The 21,008-nt window shown below is 34.4% G+C and overlaps 1 protein-coding gene across 3 annotated transcripts in view; it reads left to right on the top strand.

Annotated features, from left to right (window-relative positions):
* LOC109069958 (talin-2) overlaps positions 1 to 21,008 on the top strand; it is a 136,864-nt gene that overhangs the window by 58,540 nt on the left and 57,316 nt on the right. For all 3 annotated transcript variants that reach the window (XM_042715592.1, XM_042715594.1, XM_042715593.1), the window contains exons 2-12: positions 1,713 to 1,886; positions 3,364 to 3,461; positions 3,569 to 3,698; positions 5,605 to 5,757; positions 6,003 to 6,145; positions 13,053 to 13,180; positions 13,452 to 13,515; positions 14,334 to 14,438; positions 17,533 to 17,688; positions 19,339 to 19,440; positions 19,650 to 19,726. In XM_042715592.1, the coding sequence (XP_042571526.1) occupies positions 1,751 to 1,886; positions 3,364 to 3,461; positions 3,569 to 3,698; positions 5,605 to 5,757; positions 6,003 to 6,145; positions 13,053 to 13,180; positions 13,452 to 13,515; positions 14,334 to 14,438; positions 17,533 to 17,688; positions 19,339 to 19,440; positions 19,650 to 19,726 (1,292 nt within the window). In that variant the 5' untranslated portion in view covers positions 1,713 to 1,750. The remainder of the gene's footprint in view (positions 1 to 1,712; positions 1,887 to 3,363; positions 3,462 to 3,568; positions 3,699 to 5,604; positions 5,758 to 6,002; positions 6,146 to 13,052; positions 13,181 to 13,451; positions 13,516 to 14,333; positions 14,439 to 17,532; positions 17,689 to 19,338; positions 19,441 to 19,649; positions 19,727 to 21,008) is intronic.

Here is a 21,008-nt window from a genome sequence, read left to right on the forward strand (position 1 = left end):
GTTTATTTATTTATTTTTTTCATTCATTTTTTGGGGAGTCACAAAATAAAACACTAATAAGACACTAATCTTTAAGCTGGAGATAAGACAGTTATCTTGTCTTTTCGTAAAAAGGTCAAAGTATGTAATATTTTAAAAAGACTTATTGACCTCATTCAGCCAAATATTACTCTAATGTGGCATTTGGCAAGTGTTAATTTTGGTTTCAAGTGTGTGTGTGGTCTCTGTGGAACTTCTCATCTGGTCCACAATACCTCTGCATGTCCCTCTCTAAGGACTATACAGAGCTATTCTCCCTGCTTATTATTGTGTGTATGTGTGCATGCACACGCACACTTGGTGACTGAATGAGAAGACGTTGTGGAGCTCATTCACAAGTCCATTATCAAGAAAAGATTAGCTAGTTCTCTATGTCTTCTTTTGAAGTATTCCTGGCTCTGGTGAGATACTATCAGACAGACACATCTCACTTTATTCTTGACTCTCAGTTGCTTCAGCTGGACTGTCTGACTGTGGGCTATTTATAATGGTTTCTTTGATTTGAGAGTGTCTCCCCTCTATTTTTCTGTTTTCGGAGTTTCTGATTTTTATTTTAGTTTGATAATGATTTTAAAGTACTTTGTCAAGCGGAAATGCCACAGAATGGCCAGGGTATTTAATGACAGAACTACCTGTATTGATGCATATAAGAATCTGATACAAATGAGATGCCAGTTTAACCATGGTTACGAGATCCTTGTTAGATATATCATATTTATTTTAACACATATCACCTAAGCAATATTAATAACAAACAACTATCATGAATAAAACCTCTTATATGAGTGAAAACTATCACAGAATTCAGATCAATATTATTAGACTCTTCTCTAAAACAGTTCAGATCTCAGAAGTCAGATCTCTCTGCTCTGAATCTGATCTATGTTGCAGATCTGATCACTGCTTTGAGTCTGATCTGTTGGGAGTCAATAATCTCGTACAAATCTGATCTCAATTCCAAACAAATCTCTGGAAATCAGTTACAAGTCTGATCTCTGCAGATCTGATCTCTGCTCTTAGGCTGATATCTTACGAGTCATATCTCTGGTATGAATCTGATCTCAGTTACAAGTCACTTCTCTACTGTTGCAAATCTAATTTCTGCTCTGAGTTTGGTTATGATGAGTCTGATCTTGTGACTTGATGCTGATCTCTATTGATATCTTGCAGGCTCAATGAAAACACTATCATAATTCAGAAATATTCTGCTTGATCCCAGTCTCTCTATAACCACTTTTCCTGATTTTTAAAACTGGAAGGTTTCTCTCTTGTGCAAAGATTACATTTCATAGCTGTGATGTTTGGTAGAGGTTGAGTAAGCTTGGGCTAAACACCCAGTTGGCAGTAGATTATTTTCCTCTGCGTAGTATTTAAAGGGCAGTGCTGTTCTACTAATCTAATAACTACATTACAGACGTCTCTTGGCAGTAAGAAGCTCATATTGTAAGCCTACACAAAGCTCTGATCTCGCTCTCTGATCTTCAGTGGCAGGCACATTTCATTAATCAGTGCTGGAGTTGAACTGAACTACAAATCACTTGTGTTCACATTTACTTCTGTTCCCGTTAATCCAGATTAAACCATGTTTTGATGTAGTTGTGTGGACCTCAAAGAACAAACTGGTGCTGGTAGTTTCAGAGAAATGGACAGATTGTTTCTTTCGGTCTCTACAGGTGTGCTAGTGGGCACTCCCATTCGAGCAGCAGTCACGATGGTGGCCCTGTCGCTGAAGATTTGTGTGCGACAGTGCAATGTGGTCAAGACGATGCAGTTTGAGCCCTCAACTCCGGTTTACGATGCCTGCCGGATTATCAGAGAGCGAGTTCCAGAGGCCCAAAGTGGACAAGGTAAGAGTTGCAAAATATTCCTCTGGGTGCTTTCATGTGGAGCAGAATTTACTACACAGAGCCGTTGTTCACTGACAAGCTGCACAAAACCACAGTCATATTTTGCATGTTTTGTGCAGCTTTTCAGTGAACAACGGCTCTGTGTAGTAAATGCTGCGCCACGTGAAAGCACGCACATGTAGAGATTTATTGCTGATTACAGAACCGGCTTTACTGACAAGATGTGCATTAAATATCATGCAATATTAATCATGCATCCCTAGTTTCCTGGCATTTTACACTCTTTCATGAGACTACAACCCCCACCACCACCTCGCCATTTTTTGACGGGAACAACGTTTGCAACACTGTTGCTTTGTGATGCAATCAAAACATTTCTATTTGTTTGGGCATCACAACCAGCAACACTGGCTCTACCAGTGGTGTGAGTTTGGGGGCTGGACTACCTTTTTGTTCAACCAATGGCAGATGGGGGAGTGTTCAGGAATTTTTTTTGCAAGTCTTTTTACAGTTCTGTGTGCTGATGTTAGCACTTAAAATTGCATGCTTTACTTTTTATCCGGCCTTGATGACAACATCTGAAAAGAAAAGTCATTTTAGAGGCATAGCAAGTTATTACATTTTGATTAAAGATGACTTATTTTTATTGGAATTAAATACACAGAATTATTCAAAACATCACCAGGAATGTTAATTTAAGTTAATAAGGTCAATTTTGGATTCATATTGACTCATTAGCATATTTTGTGAAGGAATTTCTGAGGAAACCTCTCTAGAATTGCTTTGAATGGATTTAAATATGGTATTTACCTGTTAGAGAAACTGATAATTTTTTTTGCAGTTGATAGTTTTATCAAATTATTACTTAAACACACTAGGGGCAAGGGGAACTTTTATGTTTGATCTAAATTTAGTAAAAATCTGCAGAGCCTGACAGAAGTTTAGATTTGGGCTAAATCTTTATACCAGCTGCTTCACATCAGTAGATGTTTCTGTATGCGTCATGTCAAAAGTGTTACGCTATGTGCAACCTCAGCTGATGGCCAGTTCTGCTTGAGAGTGAGTCTGATGGATAAGTGCGCTCTCTCTTTCCATCTCCACTCAAGTCATGAAATTGCCACAAAGTCAAGCATTAATGCTCTCTGCTCACTGGAGCTTGTGAAATGGACTTGTAACAGCTCAACAGGAGTCATCTGCAGCTCCGCCACTCTGTGTAAATTCATTATATGGCCAGCTACAATTATATGACTGTTGTCTCGTGCGACACACGATTGCTTCCCACGATGGCCCCAATGAATTGGGCTCATCTTATAAATGTCAATTGTTTCTTTTTGGATCAAAGACAAATTGCTTTGTGGTTTAATGAAGAGTCTGATATTTATTACGAACATATTTGTAGACGTAACTGGATCGATCTCTTTGATTTAGTGTCTACTTCCATGGAGTTGTTGTTTTAATTATGTAAAAATTATTGCAGCATCAGATTACGGTCTCTTCCTGTCCGATGATGACCCCAGGAAAGGAATCTGGTTGGAATCAGGGCGCACCCTTGATTACTACATGCTAAGGAATGGGGTAAATCACATTATTTGACTTATCTGTATTCTCTTCAGACTTTCATACGTTTTTATTTCCATCGTGATTCTAAGCTTCATTTCAGCATTTGTTCTCGTCATGTACAGGACGTCCTGGAGTACAAGAAAAAACAGAGACCTCAGAAGATCAAAATGCTGGATGGAACAATCAAAACCATAATGGTAGATGACTCCAAAACAGTAGGGGAGCTGTTGGTCACCATCTGCAGTAGGATAGGTGGGTCCTTCTTTTATCCTGTAAAGTTTGGTAGAAATATTGGGCTTGCAAAGTACCAGCTGCTACAATGTAAGTTTTTTTTTTTTTTTTTAAATGCAGTGTACAGTAACAGTAACTTTACTTCTTAACTTGAAGTCCCCATGAAATCTAAATTAAAGGGTTTTTTTTTGGGTGTTAGTATCAATATGTTAGTCTTAAGGTTATCTATAAGACAGTGTGCTCCAAAACAGTGATACAATTTGCATTTAGAAGATATAAGCATTCAAAGCTTGCAGTTCGTCACTTCCGCCAAAACAGCTCAATGATTTTTTTGACGTCAAATCGTACTTCATCTTCTCATCAAATCTTCTGACCAATCAAATGCTCTCTAGAATCCGAAGTGCCCGCCCCCTGCACTATAGATAGAGGCTAAAGCACCGGCTGAGATCACTCACTTGTTCACAGTGTAGTATTTCCTGTACAGTGAATGGCTCGTAGTGCACAATGTAGGTAATGGGGAACGATTCAATGTAAATTTGCTTTCTACTGGTGCAAATGTACATTGTTTCACGCGAACCACGGCACCGCACAAAGTCACATCACGACTTTACATCCTGACCTGGACTTTGGCACAGACCCAAACACACAAACCCAAACATATGATCATATGCTCGAGTCAGCATTTATAAAAAACTTTTACAACTACACAGCCTCAGCATGATTATAACCACTATTTTGTTTTACTAAGAGTTTCATTTTGAATCTGGGGGTAATCTATTAGACTGTTGCTGTCAAATTGTTGCTTTACCGAGCTCAACGGCTCTGGCCCGAGCAGATATAAACCAAACGCTATTGGCTATTTTAAAAAGGGGGCGGGTCCTGTTTTCCTTCCAGTTTTAGTTGAAATTATGTCACCAAATAGAATAATGCTGCATGTTTCAAGGCACTTCAGGGGACCTTTAAAGGGATAGTTCACTCAAAAATTAAAATTATCCCATGATTTACTCAACCTCAAGCCATCCTAGGTGTATATGACTTTCTTATTTCAGACAAAAACAATTGTAGTTAAATTAAACAATGCCCTGGCTCTTGTAAGCTTTATAATGGCAGTGAATGGCTTTTGATATTGAAGTCCAATAAAGTGCATCCATCCATCATAAAAAGTGCTCAACATGGCTCCAGGGGGGTTAATAATGGCCTTCTGATGCAAATCGATGCATTTGTGTAAGAAAAATATCCATATTTAAAAGTTTATAAACCGTAATCTCTAGCTTCCGTTAACTGTCCTATGCACATTGACGAGAGAGTGGCATTCCAGCGGATGATGCTTATTTGTGTATATTAATTTTCTCTATTTTCACATTAGAAACATATTATAAACATTTAAACATATCAAAATGAATATACTGTACATTTTTCATATTGTACATTATAATGTTGTGATGCCTAAATTCACTTGTAATATTTTAAATGATTGATTTTAGTTTTAGGGTTTGTAATTGAGACAAAATAGCATACAATTTTAATATTTGCCATTTATTGGTATCTGCAAGATTTATAATATTTATAATACACTATCATCCAATATGTAATATTGTAATAAACCATTAGTAGCAAATAAACTAAATATATTTTACTTTGTTCTCATTATGTCCAGTGTTGGATATATGACTCTTAAACATCACATGAAAAATATGACTTTACAAGGTCCTTTTCTGTTTAAATGACCAGTTTAAGCGACAATGTGGATGGAAAAGCATTAGCCTCCTCATTCCCTTATATTTTTAATTATTTCTTTTCATTTTACAATTTTACAATTTCCAATTCCTGTTGGCTGAATGATATTTATTTAGTTTGCCACAAAACCTGTGCTGGAGAGATTGAGAGACAGACATATAGAGAGTGCTGAATATCTCGTTCTCCACAGGAATCACTAATTATGAAGAGTACTCACTGATCCAAGAGCAGGTGGAGGAGAAGCGTGAGGATGGAATGGGAACGCTGAAGAAAGACAGAACCCTCCTGCGAGATGAGAGGAAGATGGAGAAGCTGAAAGCCAAACTTCACACAGATGATGATTGTGAGACTCCTGGCAACTGTGAAAATAAAACATTAGCAAACAAAACGACCCGCCAGATTTGCACACACTGAGAGATTCTTTTACAGGCTTAAAAAAACTTTACACAGTCCAGATATTTTAATGATATAATAACTGGTGTCATAGACCCCATTGGTCTATGATTTTAAGTGTGTTGTTTTTACACATGATTAAAAAAAAAATAATTTGGTTGTTAATGCTAACATGGCCGAATGTTTCATTCATAGTGAACTGGCTGGACCACAGTCGGACGTTTCGCGAGCAGGGTGTAGAGGAGAGCGAGATTCTACTTCTACGAAGGAAATTCTTCTATTCTGACCAGAATGTAGACTCTCGTGATCCTGTCCAGCTCAACCTGCTCTTCGTACAGGTAAAAGATTGTTTTTGGTCACTTTTTTGCTCTCTTTTTCTATTTCAGACCATATCCTGACTAGATGTTTTCACCAAAAAGCAAAATACGTCACAAAACAACAAGATCACAGCCAATCAGACCATATTTGATATTAAACACGGTTATATGGAAAAGGTTTTTTTCCCAATGATATTTCACTGTGGGCTGAGCTAGTTCTCATGATCTAACAAATAGAAACCAAGCAATCATCAAAATGTCTTGTCATGCAGTGCTTTTGTCCATCATGGCAGGTTAGAACAGAATATAATCACTCTAAAAAATTATTCAGGGGACCTGTTACCACAGCTTAACCTGTTAACTTGCACCCCCCATTATGGGACTCACAGCTGAAAATGTCCTACCTAACTTAAAATTGATACAGTTCCTGACTTCAGTGTGCTATACACACAATTTGGAAAGAAGACCCTTTGGGCTTTACTATCCATCATCCAGAGTTGATAATGCTCAAAAAGATAAAAAGTTATAGACACTGAAGTGCCAGTTAGAAATACAGAAATACAAGCTAGAAATACAGCATTCACACTGATAGATGCTCATATAGTCAGTAATTACATGTTGATGGGCAGTTATACAGATGGTAATCATACAAATGCGCCATATAGTCAATAATCTCACTCTATTCATATAGACCGTATTCACACTGATAGCTGTGATTACACAGTAATCACACGCTGATGTGCGTTCAAACAGATGGTAATCATGCAGATACAGCCACATTCCCCATAAAACACAATGCTTGAGGCTTAGACCTTTATAATGATATATAGTTTGTCAAGATTAATTTTGTCCCATTTCATTTAATCTATTCGTAAACATTGACATGTGCAAACAAAGAGCGTTCAGTGCGCTGGCGTCCAGTTGCGGGTTAACAGGTTAAATAAATGCGTGGTTGCAAGTTAAAAATTCGAATGTAATAATTTAATTAAACCTTTTAATTTGCAAACATTATTTTTTTTAAGTTCAGTTGATGTAATAGTGTTGATCATTACACTAACTTAATATTGTGCTTAATTAAAACAAGTTTCTTTAATTAATTTTTTTAAAATAAGTTGTAGTAACTCAATAGAATTTTCTTTCTAACTTTGGAAATTGGGTAGTGGATTTCTAGTTCCCATTATGCTTTGCATAGGACTGGATGAGGAGAATAAATGTTGAAATTAAGTGATATTTTATGCGTTTTTTAATGAAGAGAATGACCTTTTATTAGTGTTTAATGCTGTTATGTTTGACATTTAAAAGTCATTATGTTGACGTTTTTGTGGTTATCATTGTGCTGAAGAGTAGACAAGTTACATTTAGCATGTGCTATGATAGCCGTGGATTTGAAGGGAAAAAAGATCATATAAATTGGTCCCAGGCTGACAAATCCATAAGTTGGATTTTTTGAGCCATCAACTTAAAAATATGTTTATCTTACAAATTAGGTTCTTCTTACTCTGTGTAGTTTCTTGGTTGAACATAATTTCATTAGAAGTTGTTATAAAATGGAACTGCAATAGTAAACAAAAAGCATTATTTTTAATAGAATAGAATAGAATAGAATAGAATAGAATAGAATAGAATAGAATAGAATGAGCACTTGTGTGGGCAGGGCTTGCAGGAAAGGGTTCTCATTGGCTAATGAGTTTTAGAGTGACAAATTCTTGACCTAGAAGTACTTTACCCTGATGCCCTGCATAATTATTGATAATTATGTTTTCAGCTATTTCAACAATTATAATTTTACTCGATTTATTGTCATTCTCTTTTACTGACATTCTGTCTGTCCTCTATCTGTCTGTTTGGCTGGTTTAACTGTATTGCACCAGTTTGCCAAAACCTCTCCTTCGCCACCTGCTCTAACTTATAATTAATTTCTCAGAGCCACTATCACACAGACATTTAGGTGTTTAGATGTTGTCATATTAGTTTTATGAAAGCAGTGAAATAGTGACATCGCTCTTATGAATGAATTATTGGTCAGCCGTGAAGGCAATGTGCATTATCTTCACAGCTGCTGATTTGTCGATTGCCTTTTCCTCAGCCGTAGGCAGTATGGATTACTTTTTAAATAAAATGTGAATAAGCACAAGTGAAGGAAATTATGGGTTTTGTTGTTTGGTATTTTATTGCATCATCCATAGTTTACATGTTTTTACACCTTGTTCTCTTTAGGCACTTTCTGGGAATTTCATAGTTTTTTCAGAGTACAATGGATGTGGGAATAAATAATCACAACATATTTGATGTTTGGTATGTATCTACTGTATGTGGGAACAAAAAAATATAATAACACGTTCATTTAGATGATTAGTTTAACACAGTAAAAATAGTTATCACAATTAATGAAGCACCTTGTTAGTGCTGAAAAAAAAAATAACACGTTCATTTTTTCATGATTAATGTTAGTACGAAATTTTATTACATCATACTTTTATAATTCATATAAATTCTATAAAATCATACTACATCATAATAATGAAACTTCCTACTAATAACACACCTTTCTAGTATTTCATATCTTTTTTTTTTTTTGTTTGTTTTTTTTCTCAGATCATGAACATGAAAAAATAACATATTTTATACATCTATGTGGAAATTTGAACCAATGAGATTTGATCTGGCAAACCAGAGCAAACGCCACAAAAATAATAGGGCTGGGATAAATAATGTTCATATTGATGGTTAATTTAATGCGCTAAAAATAGTTAACGCAAAACACGAACGATTACATTTTTTATCAAGGAAACAAGATATTTTACTCCATCATGCTAAGTTTGCACATGATCTTACATGTGATTTTGTCGCAAATTCACAAAAGTGCATTTCGTTCTCTCTCTGGTATGAGCCATAAGGACTAGTGTCACAAAACGGTCAGTGGTTTTTCATGCATAAATGTGTGTGTGTGTGAGTAGTTCAGTGTGAATGTGTGTGTCCACTCAAGGAGCTCTGCACTAGTGCGTAGTTTCCCTTGAGGTCATGAGCTGTTGTAGCAGACAGAGCTTTCTGACCAGGCCTCTGGAGCACACAGCTCGCTGCAGATGCATTAGTGTCAGCCTGAGGATTTCATTCAGAGTAACTTCCCACTGACAAACACGCACGTACTCTGTCACCTGCACTTAATAACTTTATAAGTTAGATGATGGATAAGCAGTTTTTTGCCAATATAAGGTCAGTGTATCCAGGTTCAAATGGAGAACATGGAAAAGAAATGGCTGTATCCTTGTTATTAAATGTGTATTTACAATATGTCAAGTTTCCACATACTGTACACTTAAAAATACACAAAATACTGTGGCAACTTCATGGTACTGTGGCACTTTGATATGTTTTGTGATATTATGATTATGGTATGCTTATGGTACGCAACCAAAAATCATCGTACTATTATGGTAACCTACATACTACACTGTATCACCATGCATGGTGCTTTTAATCTGGTACATGTCCAAATAATATGGTAAATAATAATACGAAATAATACCATGTTCAAAAACATTATACAAATATGGTACAATATTCGTTTACCATAGTATGTACATGGTAATACATGATATTTTTAAAGAAAACCATGGTATTACCATTGTACTTTGTTTAAAAAAAACATAGTATTATCGTGATATTTGTCTTAAAAACATAATGTCATGGCACCATGATATATACTAAAGTACTTTGATTACTGTATTTGGATGCCATCCCTGCTGGGGGGAAAAGCAGCACTGATAGCACACGTTCATCACGGAGACGTCTGCATTTACATCTGCAAGACGTATTTTTTGTTTGCTCATCTGCAATACGTCTATAACACGTTTCCTATCAGATGTCAAATAGATGTTTAGAAAATGTCTTTAAGATGTTTATGATTTAGAATGAATGTAAAACTGACGTCTTAAATATGTCTATCAGATGTTTGTACACAGCAGATGCTTTCCAGATGAAGAGATCTTTAGCAGACATCTTGCAGATGTACATGTGCTATCTGGGAGCTAAGACCAGCTTCAGCCGGTTGGCTGGCTTGGTACTTTATCATATTCTTGCAACTTGGTTCTGCCATGGTACCATGTCAAGAAACATGGTATTACCATGGTACACAGTCCCAAACAAAAAACAAGAATATAATGGTATTTGTCCAAAAATGGTATTACCATGATGCTACTATTACTAAATTATTGTACACAGTATTTACATGTTACTCTAAGGTATTTTAAACAGTACCACAGAACTTTTTTTGTAAGTGATGGATACAGTGAGGTTTTTTTGTGTGTTCATGCTGGTGAAAAAGTGCACGAGTCACCACACATGCACACATAGACTGTAACACTTCTCCTCCCTTTCCTCAATCTCCCTCTGTCTCTCTCTTCCTCTGTAGTAAACACACACGCCCACACTAAATTCTCTGACTCGGTGCCACACACACCCACATACTTTGAGAAACAGAAGAGCGCAGCTCTCACACACACAGACTGCAGCACATGTATGCGCTCAGGAGTGCTTGGCAGGCTGAAGGGGATTTCTCTGCTCCGTGCTGGGGGTGTGTCCACGTCATATCTCAGCTTGTCAAGATGTGTTCCTATAAACCCTCACTGACTGTATCTGCTACTGTTACCATGTTGATGTCATCTGGGAGTGATGCGAGATGATTGGTGGATGTCCTTAGGGTGGGGCCCCTCACACACAGACTTGTTCATGATGATGTAAAACTTCCATGACCTCACAGTTTTAATTCACATTTAATTACTTCATCCAGATTGAAAACTCACAATCTTGGCTCTGCAAATAGGCGCCACTTGTTTTGTAGATGCTCACTTAGTGGCGGTGAGAATGACCCTAAAACGTTTCTGTAAGACTCGCCCTTTCAGCTTTTAAACTGAACTATACTCAGGTGTATATCAGGAGACGCTTGAACAGATGGGCTGTCAGCTTTCATAGCGGCCTCAGGCCGTCTGTAATATTAGACTGCACTTAGTGTTATTGAAACATCTTAAATGGATAGTTCCCCTAAAAAAAGATAGTTCTGTCAGTATTTACTTGCCCCCATTTTGTTCCAATCCCATATGCTCTTATTTTATTCTTTGGAACTCAAAAGGATAATTTTTTAAGAATTAATTCTAAGCGTTTTTCCATATAACAGGAATTCCTGACCGTTTTTTGGCAGCTAAACCTCTTTGAAATAAAATGTTTCCTTAAGTACCCCCTGTGATTTTTAAGTTAATATTTCAATATTTAATGACATGTTTCAGGGTTCTCTGATGTTAGTCTCCTAACATAAAATGTTTCATTTTTTTTTTTTTTTTTTTAAATTGTAATTTTAAATATTTTGATATTATCTTTAGCTTTTTGATGAAATCCAAAACCAGTTTGGGAAACCCTGCTATTCCTTCAATCATGACAGTTTTCAGGAACAGAATGCTTTTATTTATTTATTTTTTGGTTTGGTTTAGTAGAGTTTAGTTTGGGGTTTTTTTTTTTTTTTTTATTTGGTTTGGTTTTGAACTTTAAATATTTGATGAAAAAATGGTTAATTTCCTTCTTTAGTGACCTTTTATGAAAAAAATTACTTTGCAATTAGTTTTGAACTGATTTATAGAGTGAGGTTTCCATTTTTATTTTATTACCTTTTTTGAAGGCTCTGATGTGTTTTCTGAAAAAAATCAAATGTGTCTTTTGTCCATTATAAAAGTTATTTTTGGTGTTATCTGAGAATTAGTAGAAATGCCTATTTTTAATTAAATGAGGACCGTTTTTTGAAGCAGTTTAATGATCACAAAATGCATCATATATGGAATATTTTTTAGGATGGATTACTGCTTTGACGCCTTTTAACAATCTCTGAATCATTTAAATGTTTTCTCATGGGAAGTTATATCTGTATTTCAAGAGTATAATTGTTCTTTAAGTTGGACAACATGTTTTTTTTTCTCTGCAGATGACCAATCACATGTACAAATTGCAGTACCACTCTAAGAAAACAATGAATCAAGATTATTTCTTCCTTAATGTCAATTAAATGAGCATATTATCTCACGGTGACATGGTTCTGCTGCTCGAAGCTGCTTATTTTTAGGTGTTTAATTCTTTTTTGATGCCAAAAACAGTTTGGGAAACCCTGCTATTCCTTCAATCATGACAGTTTTTCAGGAACAGAATGCTTTTTATTTTATTTATTTTTAGCTTCTTTAAAATTTATTTGGTTTGGTTTTGAACTTGACAGATAAACTGTATTTAACCATCATCAAAAATTAAAAAAATGGTGTGAAGCTTCTTTAAAATTTAAACCAAACAAGCACAAATTATAAATAAAAAAAATCAAACAATAAAATATTACCGAAATTATATTTGATTACAGTAAATGATGACCGAATTTGTATTTTTAGGTGGATTACTGCTTTGACGCCTTTTATCTCTTGGGAAATTGTATCTGTACTGGAAGAGAGAAACTAATGTTGTCCAAGAGATTGTGTCAGTACAATCCAAGCCAGTCCATTACAGCATGCCTGCAGGAATGACCATGATCACATGTTACAAATTGCATGCTACCACTTAAAGAAAACAAGATGTCAAGATGAGAATTCTTCCTTAAATCACAAAATCATATTATCTCACGGCTACATGTCGCTCAAGCTGCTTATTTGTGTTTCTCCGATGCACAATCTCTGAACTTACACACAATATTTAGACATCTCTGCACAGTGATTCTCTTAATCTGTATTAATATACAGATCTATATATTCTTTAAAGACCTTGACAGCCCTTAAAATGTTTTTTTTCTACTTTTTTTGTGCTAACAACTCCTTTAGCGCATGTACCGCATACTTACTGTAACATCTTTATTAGCACCCTCATTACATTCTGTAACATCTGCTCTTGTTTCCTGTCTCTGTTTCAGTCCAGGGATGACATTCTGAATGGATCCCACCCCGTGTCCTTTGATAAGGCCTGCGAGTTCGCTGGAATTCAGGCACAGATCCAGTTTGGTCCCCATGTGGAGCACAAACACAAGCCAGGATTTTTAGAGTAAGATCACATGCCTTAAAGCTGCGGTATCATATGCAGCCCATTCAACACTGTCACTGTAACACACAGGCTCTCACAGTTGTTATCTGATTACATTTTAGATTAGACAATTATTTGCAAAAATTCTGTGCTGTCTGGAAACCTTAAGAGTCGGTGTGGGCGTATGCTTTGAAGATGTAATTCCCGCCAGGATGACCTCATGTGTTTTGTTCTGCTCTGAGGGAAAAATGTTTGTGTAGTATGTGCGTAAACATGTGAAATTTATTTGCAGCCTGAAGGAGTTCCTACCAAAAGAATACATCAAACAGAGGGGGGCTGAGAAGAAAATTTTTCAGGTACATAACCCTCTGTCAGCTTAAAACAAACCATCATTATATTAAAACACGATATTATACAAAAAAAAACCTAAAACTAAACAACAAGTTAACATCAAATCTGCAGTATATTAAACTTCGATTTTATACAAAAAAAAATTGAAAACTGAGTAACAGGGTTGAAAATTTAGCTTTAATTAAAGTCTAGCTTGTCTGGAATCAAAGCTTGGGTTGTAATTATTGATAAATTGCCTATCAATTAAAAAAAGACATTTGTTTGATTTCTTTTTTTACAATAACTTTGGTAACAGGGTTGAATGGTTGACTTGAAATCACAGTAAACACAACAACAGGTTTTAAAATTGGGAAAGTTAAATAATGGAATTATTTACTGGTCTTCCCACCTTGCTGTAGAAAAAAATAAAAATAAATCTGTTATAATGTAAAACATGGGATCAATAAATATATTAACTTTTGGTTATTAAAAAAAAGAAACCTTTGTTTTATTAAAATTAAATGCAATTTTACCATTGGCTAAAAAAAAAAAAAAAATCAAACATTTGATGCTTTTAAAAGTAGCTACTTTCCATGCTAGACTACATATATTGGTTTTCACAATTTATTTAGATTAAGAAAGGACTGCTGTTTTCTGGATTTGTTTATTTTGCTTAGAAGGCCTTCCTAGATAAAACATTCACTTATAAGGATGAAAACAGATGCTTATGTAGAGCTTTCCATTGTGAATTAAACCTGAACGCAAAAAGACAACGTTGGCTTGTGATTGTTGGTTCAAATCCCACAATGGTGAAGAAGTGTTCATGACTTAATCTCCTCACCAGGATCACAAAAGCTGCGGTGAGATGATGGAGATTGAGGCAAAAGTGAAGTATGTGAAGCTTGCCAGGTCTCTACGCACATACGGAGTGTCATTTTTCCTGGTGAAGGTGAGTATTTTACAGTTCAAACTTAAAGCTATGATCTGTTTGAAGTTTTAAAATGCAGATAAATGGTCACAAATGTTTGTGCATGTAGTCAGCTTATATCACACAACAGAAAAATGAATTATTGCCCTTGTATTATCTTGTGCTTTATTATCTTTTATCACTTTCAATTCAGACTGCAAGCTCAATTTATTTTGCCGTAGTGCAGCACTGCCACTTCTGTAAACCAGCAAAAAGAGTGTTTTGAAAGACTATTAAATAAATCATACTATCAACAGTCTCAGAAAATATAGGCGCAGACAGATTCAAAATAATGTGCAAAAGAATTACAATTTACAAGTAATCAATTTTAAAATTTGAATAATCATTATTATATATAATATTATTCTGTTTATTTTAAATAAATAAATTGTAAATAATTTAATGTTGTCTTTATTATTATAATATAATATTTATTATTATATTAATATTATATTATTTTTGATGCTGCAGCTGACCAATCAAATGTTCCAGAGGCCCCTGTAATTAATTGTTGGAATTAAGCAAGTAAGCCTGTTTGTGTTTATCTATATAGAGGGCTCTTAGAAAGTGTTTCTGTTTTTTCCAGTTCGGTTTGTGTTTTTAAGTCTATTAAGCATTTTTAAGCGGTACAGCACACAGAGGAAGATTTACAAGCCGCCCTCTCAAGGATCAGTTTCAGGTCATTAGTGGAGTGTTGCTAAGTGCCCGGTTTCTAATTAATAGCGCCTAACAATAGATTGCACCACTTTGAATGAGCAAAAGCACCGTCCCTGACTGACTCAGACAATTAGACAATGACCATTTACCAAAACAATAAAAATAAATCTATATTTACCCACATTGCATAAACTTCAGCCTTGAAAAGCAATGCCATTCAGGACCGTAAACAATATCTGCAGGTCTTTCTGTGAGGTAAGGCGTTATTTATAAAGCACTCTTATCAGAGGTTGTTATTTTCAGCCCTCAGGTGAAAACAATAGCCTGGAGATGTACAGCACAAGAGGTCACTTAAACGTTTAGCTTTTGTTTTTATTATTTATTTGCGTGGTGGTAAGAGTCCTCTGGCAGGATGCCATCAGTTGTTTTGGGTCATGTGTGTGTGAGATGAAGGGAAATGGCAGAAGGCACCAGGATGTGGTCAAGTAACACATACAGGTGCATTTCAATAAATAAGAATGTTGTGGAAAAGTTCATTTATTTCAGTAATTCAACTCAAATTGTGAAACTCATGTATTAAATAAATTCAATGCACACAGACTGAAGTAGTTTAAGTCTTTGGTTCTTTTAATTGTGATGATTTTGGCTCACATTTAACAAAAACCCACCAATTCATTATCTTAACAAATTAGAATACTTCATAAGACCAATAAAAAACATCCCACCCCTCCTCCATTGTGATTTGTCAGCTAATTAAAACGTGACAGTCATGAGTGCTGCGTTTTACCCAAAGTTGAACATTCTTCAACTCTAGGCGCCAAGAAGAGGAAAAAAAATGCTCAGCACATTGTTACGCTCCTGGCAAAATAAAAAAACCCCATTCAAAAACATAAAAAAATATAATAGTATACAAGCAAAAAAAAAAAACATTTCGCGTTATGATTGTTGTTAAAGAACGAATAATCTGGAAACCATCTTATTTGAAGTGTCTTATTTGAGTTCGAGAAACTTAAAAAGAGTCAATTCACATACATTTAGAATCATAAATGTCATTAAACATCTGTTAAATTCTGTTCTAACCAGTGTTGGGCAAGTTACTCTGAAAATGTAATCAAATTACAGATTACTGATCACTCCTTTTAAAAGTAATCGCGTTACTGTTCTGATTACTTTATTTCAAAAGTAATTAGTAATTAGTTACATTACATTACTTTTTTTGAAAAGTAATAAATTTATGAAATCCCAGCATACAAACAAACAATAAATTAAATAATAAACCATCAAAAAACACAGAACACTGTTATTTTTAACTAAATCAAGCGGCTTCTGCTGAATAGTTTGGCAGAATGCCAGCAAAGAGCGCTGGATTTATAATCTCTAAAGTTCATCACAATCTCACAAATCTCTGTTATAACACAATAAATATATGCATAATGAATATTTCATAATGTCTACAATTCTTGTTATAATGAGAGGATTCGTGAGCACGCAAATTTCAGCACTGCATTACTCAATGCTGCAAAGACGTGTTATAGCCTTAATAGAAACTCTGCATACACTTGCGCCTGTTAATCGTTTATATTTTATATTAGTTCATGTTGCTTTTGTGTAATAGATGAATATCAATTTATTTGTTTTAGATATTTTATGTTTAGATATTTCTGTTTTACGGGCATTTCATTCTCAAACTCATTCATCCTGTGAATCATTTGCCTATTCTCCCGCATCCCGCACACACTAATAATTCTATTTTTTAATACTGAAATTTCTGAAACTCTCAAGACTGGTCAGTTGTGTCAACTGTGGTGAAACATGATATATTTTCCAATATTTGTAATTATTTGTAATATTTGATTTAATATTTATAAAAATGTAATTCATAATAATATTACACATATATTTATTTAGATATTGTTTTTACTTGCATATCTGTTATTAAATTTAGATTTATATACATTTAGTTATTAACATATAATGCATATTATAATTATATACAAAATATAATATAAAAAAAACAACTAATAATAATAAAATAAAAAATAATAAACTACATAATAATTTAATATAAAATATATTAAAGTAATATCATAACACTATACAACATAATCATATATTATTAATAATAATTTGTCAACAAATGAGCAAGGATTATTTGTCAACAATTGAGGTCTTAATCAGCGATGAACATGTGAGCATAGTGACCAAACAATCCATTATTCTGCAGGCATTGTGGGAAGGAGTCGTAGAGAGAAAGTTAAAATAAGGACAATGAACTGCATACAGGGCAGTACTCTTACAACATGATTAATGAGCTAAACAAATTTACTAATCGCATAAATACAGAAAAGCATCAGCAGCCCATTGTATATTTCAGTCCTTGCCACACAATACACAAACGCCATGTGTTATTTTTCAACAGGAGAAGATGAAAAGCAAGAATAAGCTGGTCCCGCGTTTACTGGGCATTACCAAAGAGTCAGTGATGAGGGTGGATGAGAAGACCAAAGAGGTGGTGCAGGAGTGGCCCCTCACCACAGTCAAGAGGTGGGCAGCCTCACCCAAGAGCTTCACACTGGTACGTTACATTATTCACTTCATTCAACATGAACCACAGTGTGTTTCGAGTCTTCCATAGATTCTGCATTCACTTTAAATACCCAACATTATAATTCAATATATGAAAGTATTGGGTTTGGACACTTAATATTGTCTGAAGGTCATTATTATGGTAGCTGCCCGCAGACAAATACACTTTTTTTGGACCCATTGTAATTTCTTACTTTATATTTCAGTATTAATAATTATGAAATTACAATAAAATATAATACAATGCCTAATAAAATTAAAAATGTATCTATTTTTATATAATATTTAAATTTAAAATTCTATTTATGTATTGTTACATTTTATATTTAGATTGAAATGGATAATATAAAACACAATATTATACATTAAATTCAATGTTTCTATTTTTGTTATTTTTACTTTATATTTCAATCTTAATAAAAGATAATACATCATAACATTATAAACTAATCATATATATATAAAATTTATACATAAAAATTGTTATTATATGCATAAAATTTTAATTAAAAAAAAAAAAATAATTAAAATGTACATGTGTATATTTAAATGTTTCTTTTTGTCATTTTATATATTAACGATTAATTGCATGCATTTATCATGCGTGTCTCATCAGTAAAGCTGGTTCCGTGATTAGTGGTAAATATCCGTCACCTGTTTTCAAATGCACCGGGAGTTCATACACAGAGCCAAGTTATAGTTCACTGACAAGCTACGCAATATCGTGTTCATAATCGAATGCGATCTCAATTATGAACACAATATTGCGTAGCTTGTCAGTGAACTACGGCTCTGTGTATTAACTGCCGCTCCCATTTTTAAACAGGTGACAGACATTTTACCGCTAATCACGACATTTTATACCCTGAATTTAAAATGTAAACTTAAACCATAAAATAAAAATATAAACAATAATGTGTATATTTAAATGTTTCTTTTTGTCATTTTATACCCTGAATTTAAAATGTAAACTTTATTTATAATATAATATGATACATAATATTACAGAGTAGAGCAATTTTATATTTTGTTATACTAATATATATTATGTAAAATATTTAGTTTTTTATGTATGTGTAAATATATTCATTTTTATATTATTAATGTACATTATTAAGCATTGATGACTGATTGATGAATATATATTTCAAGTATGAGTGTAAAGGATTTGTGATTATATAAAACAGCATGTATTCACCTTAATCACTTTGAAGAATTGTTAAAGTTTGCTCTCTTTGAATCTGTTGTGTTGGTTTATTATTCTGATATTATTTTGACTATTCTTAATATCTGTTTTCATACATTTATATTAAGCAGTATTGCTAACTGCTAAACTTATTTTAAAACAATGTTGTTTTGGCTATAATATAATAATAGTTGTTTTTTTTCCTTGATAAAATGCCCCAGTCTTCTACTACTTGAGTATTTTAACCTTGACGTGTGATGCAGTTCTGCTCCACCATTTAGAGCCACTTTTAGCATCTCATGTACTGTATAGCACTTGTGCTCCAAGGACAGTTGGCTGACTTCCTGTCAGCAAGAACAGAATAAGCACATCCACAGTGTACAAGAAGACAGCCTTGAGATGTGTGCTTCTAATATCTGTTATATTTGTGTGTGTGTGTGTGGCATCGTGCAGGATTTCGGTGAGTACCAGGAGAGCTATTACTCTGTCCAGACCACAGAAGGGGAGCAGATCTCTCAACTCATCGCTGGATACATCGACATCATCCTTAAGAAAGCAAGTCACTGGCACATCAACACATGTGAATTAAAGGGACGGTTCACCCAAAATGTTATCAAGAGAATATTATTCAGATTTCCTATTTTTAAACTTTCTGAGTTTTCGGTTTTGGGTGAACTATAACAAAATGATCCATCCTGTGGATGTTCCTTAATTTTGGTGCCATTTATTTATTTATTAAACGTTTTCCTCACCTTGTTTTACAGAAACAGAGTAAAGATCGGTTTGGTTTGGATGGTGATGAGGAATCCACCATGCTGGAAGAATCTGTATCCCCGAAAAAGTCAGTGGAGCTCTTTTGTTCTTGTCCCATGATACCTTGTTTTCAGGCAGGAGCCATCTGGTCACACTTATAACTGTGTCGTGTTGATATTTCTTCGAATGTCCACTTTTCAATTAAATGAAGCACAAAATCATGGTAACAGGGTTGACTGTTTTACAGTTTAATTTGATTTTGCAAGCCTTTTGCTCAGGGTCATTACACTAGGAAGAGAACATAATGCTGATATTTCTTCAACTATCCAGTTTTCAGTAATTATTTGCTTACTATACAAAATCACGGTAACAGGGTTGACTGTGTTACAGTTTCATTTGACTTTACAAGACTTCTGCTCAAGGTCGTGACAATAGATGGAGAACCTAATACTTATATTTCTATAGATATCCAGTTTTTATGAATTACTTGCATACTATACAAAATATTGGTAACAGGGTTGACTGCTTTATCTTTTAATTTGACATTACATGCCTTATGCTCACGGTTGTGAAACTACGACATGATTCTTAAAAGAATAACTTAATTCTGATATTTCTACAAATTTCCACTTTTCCATTTAGTGGATTTTTCATTTAAAAAAAAACAACAACAATACGCTAACAGGGTTGATATTTTAAGATACATAATGACAAAATAATTAAGGCATGTTTTTACTAAATGAACACCAAAATATTAGTAAGGATCAGTTTGGTTTGGACTGTAATGAGGAATCCACCATGCTGGATAAATCTGTGTCTGTTTCAGCCTGCAACCATCTCGTCACACTTGTAATTGCATTGTGATTACACACCTAAAACATTTTTTAGTTGAATCACTGTTTCATTTGTATTCAACTGATAGTGGAACTGACATGTCTAATGATGGAGGAGATGCTCTGGCTGCACGCTGGCATTTTTAATCACAAGGAGATGGAGACACATTTTTCTCTTCTTTTACCCTTGATGTGAATGGTGCTGAAGGCAAGAGAGCGAGGTTATTATTTCCACAAAAAGTGCTACCTCATCAGCAAAATGTCATTTAAGATATCAGGTTCCTGAAAGATAGAGATAGTGAATGTTTGAATATTTCCCTTCTTACATTTCTCAGCTGCTTATAAATCTATTTCGGTATTTATGTATTTGGGTCATTCTGAGTAACGACTCTGTCTTTTACAGTTTAAGTTGATTTTTAAAGTATATTTCTGTAAATTTTAAAACATTCTACCAAACAAATAAGGGTTAATAAATTGCATTATGCCATATAAAGCTATTTCATTTAGGATAATGACGGCTTCTGAAAGGTACTATAT

The sequence above is a fragment of the Cyprinus carpio genome, chromosome A25 (assembly GCF_018340385.1).
Source record: "Cyprinus carpio isolate SPL01 chromosome A25, ASM1834038v1, whole genome shotgun sequence".
In the NCBI taxonomy this organism is placed as follows: Eukaryota; Metazoa; Chordata; class Actinopteri; order Cypriniformes; family Cyprinidae; genus Cyprinus; species Cyprinus carpio.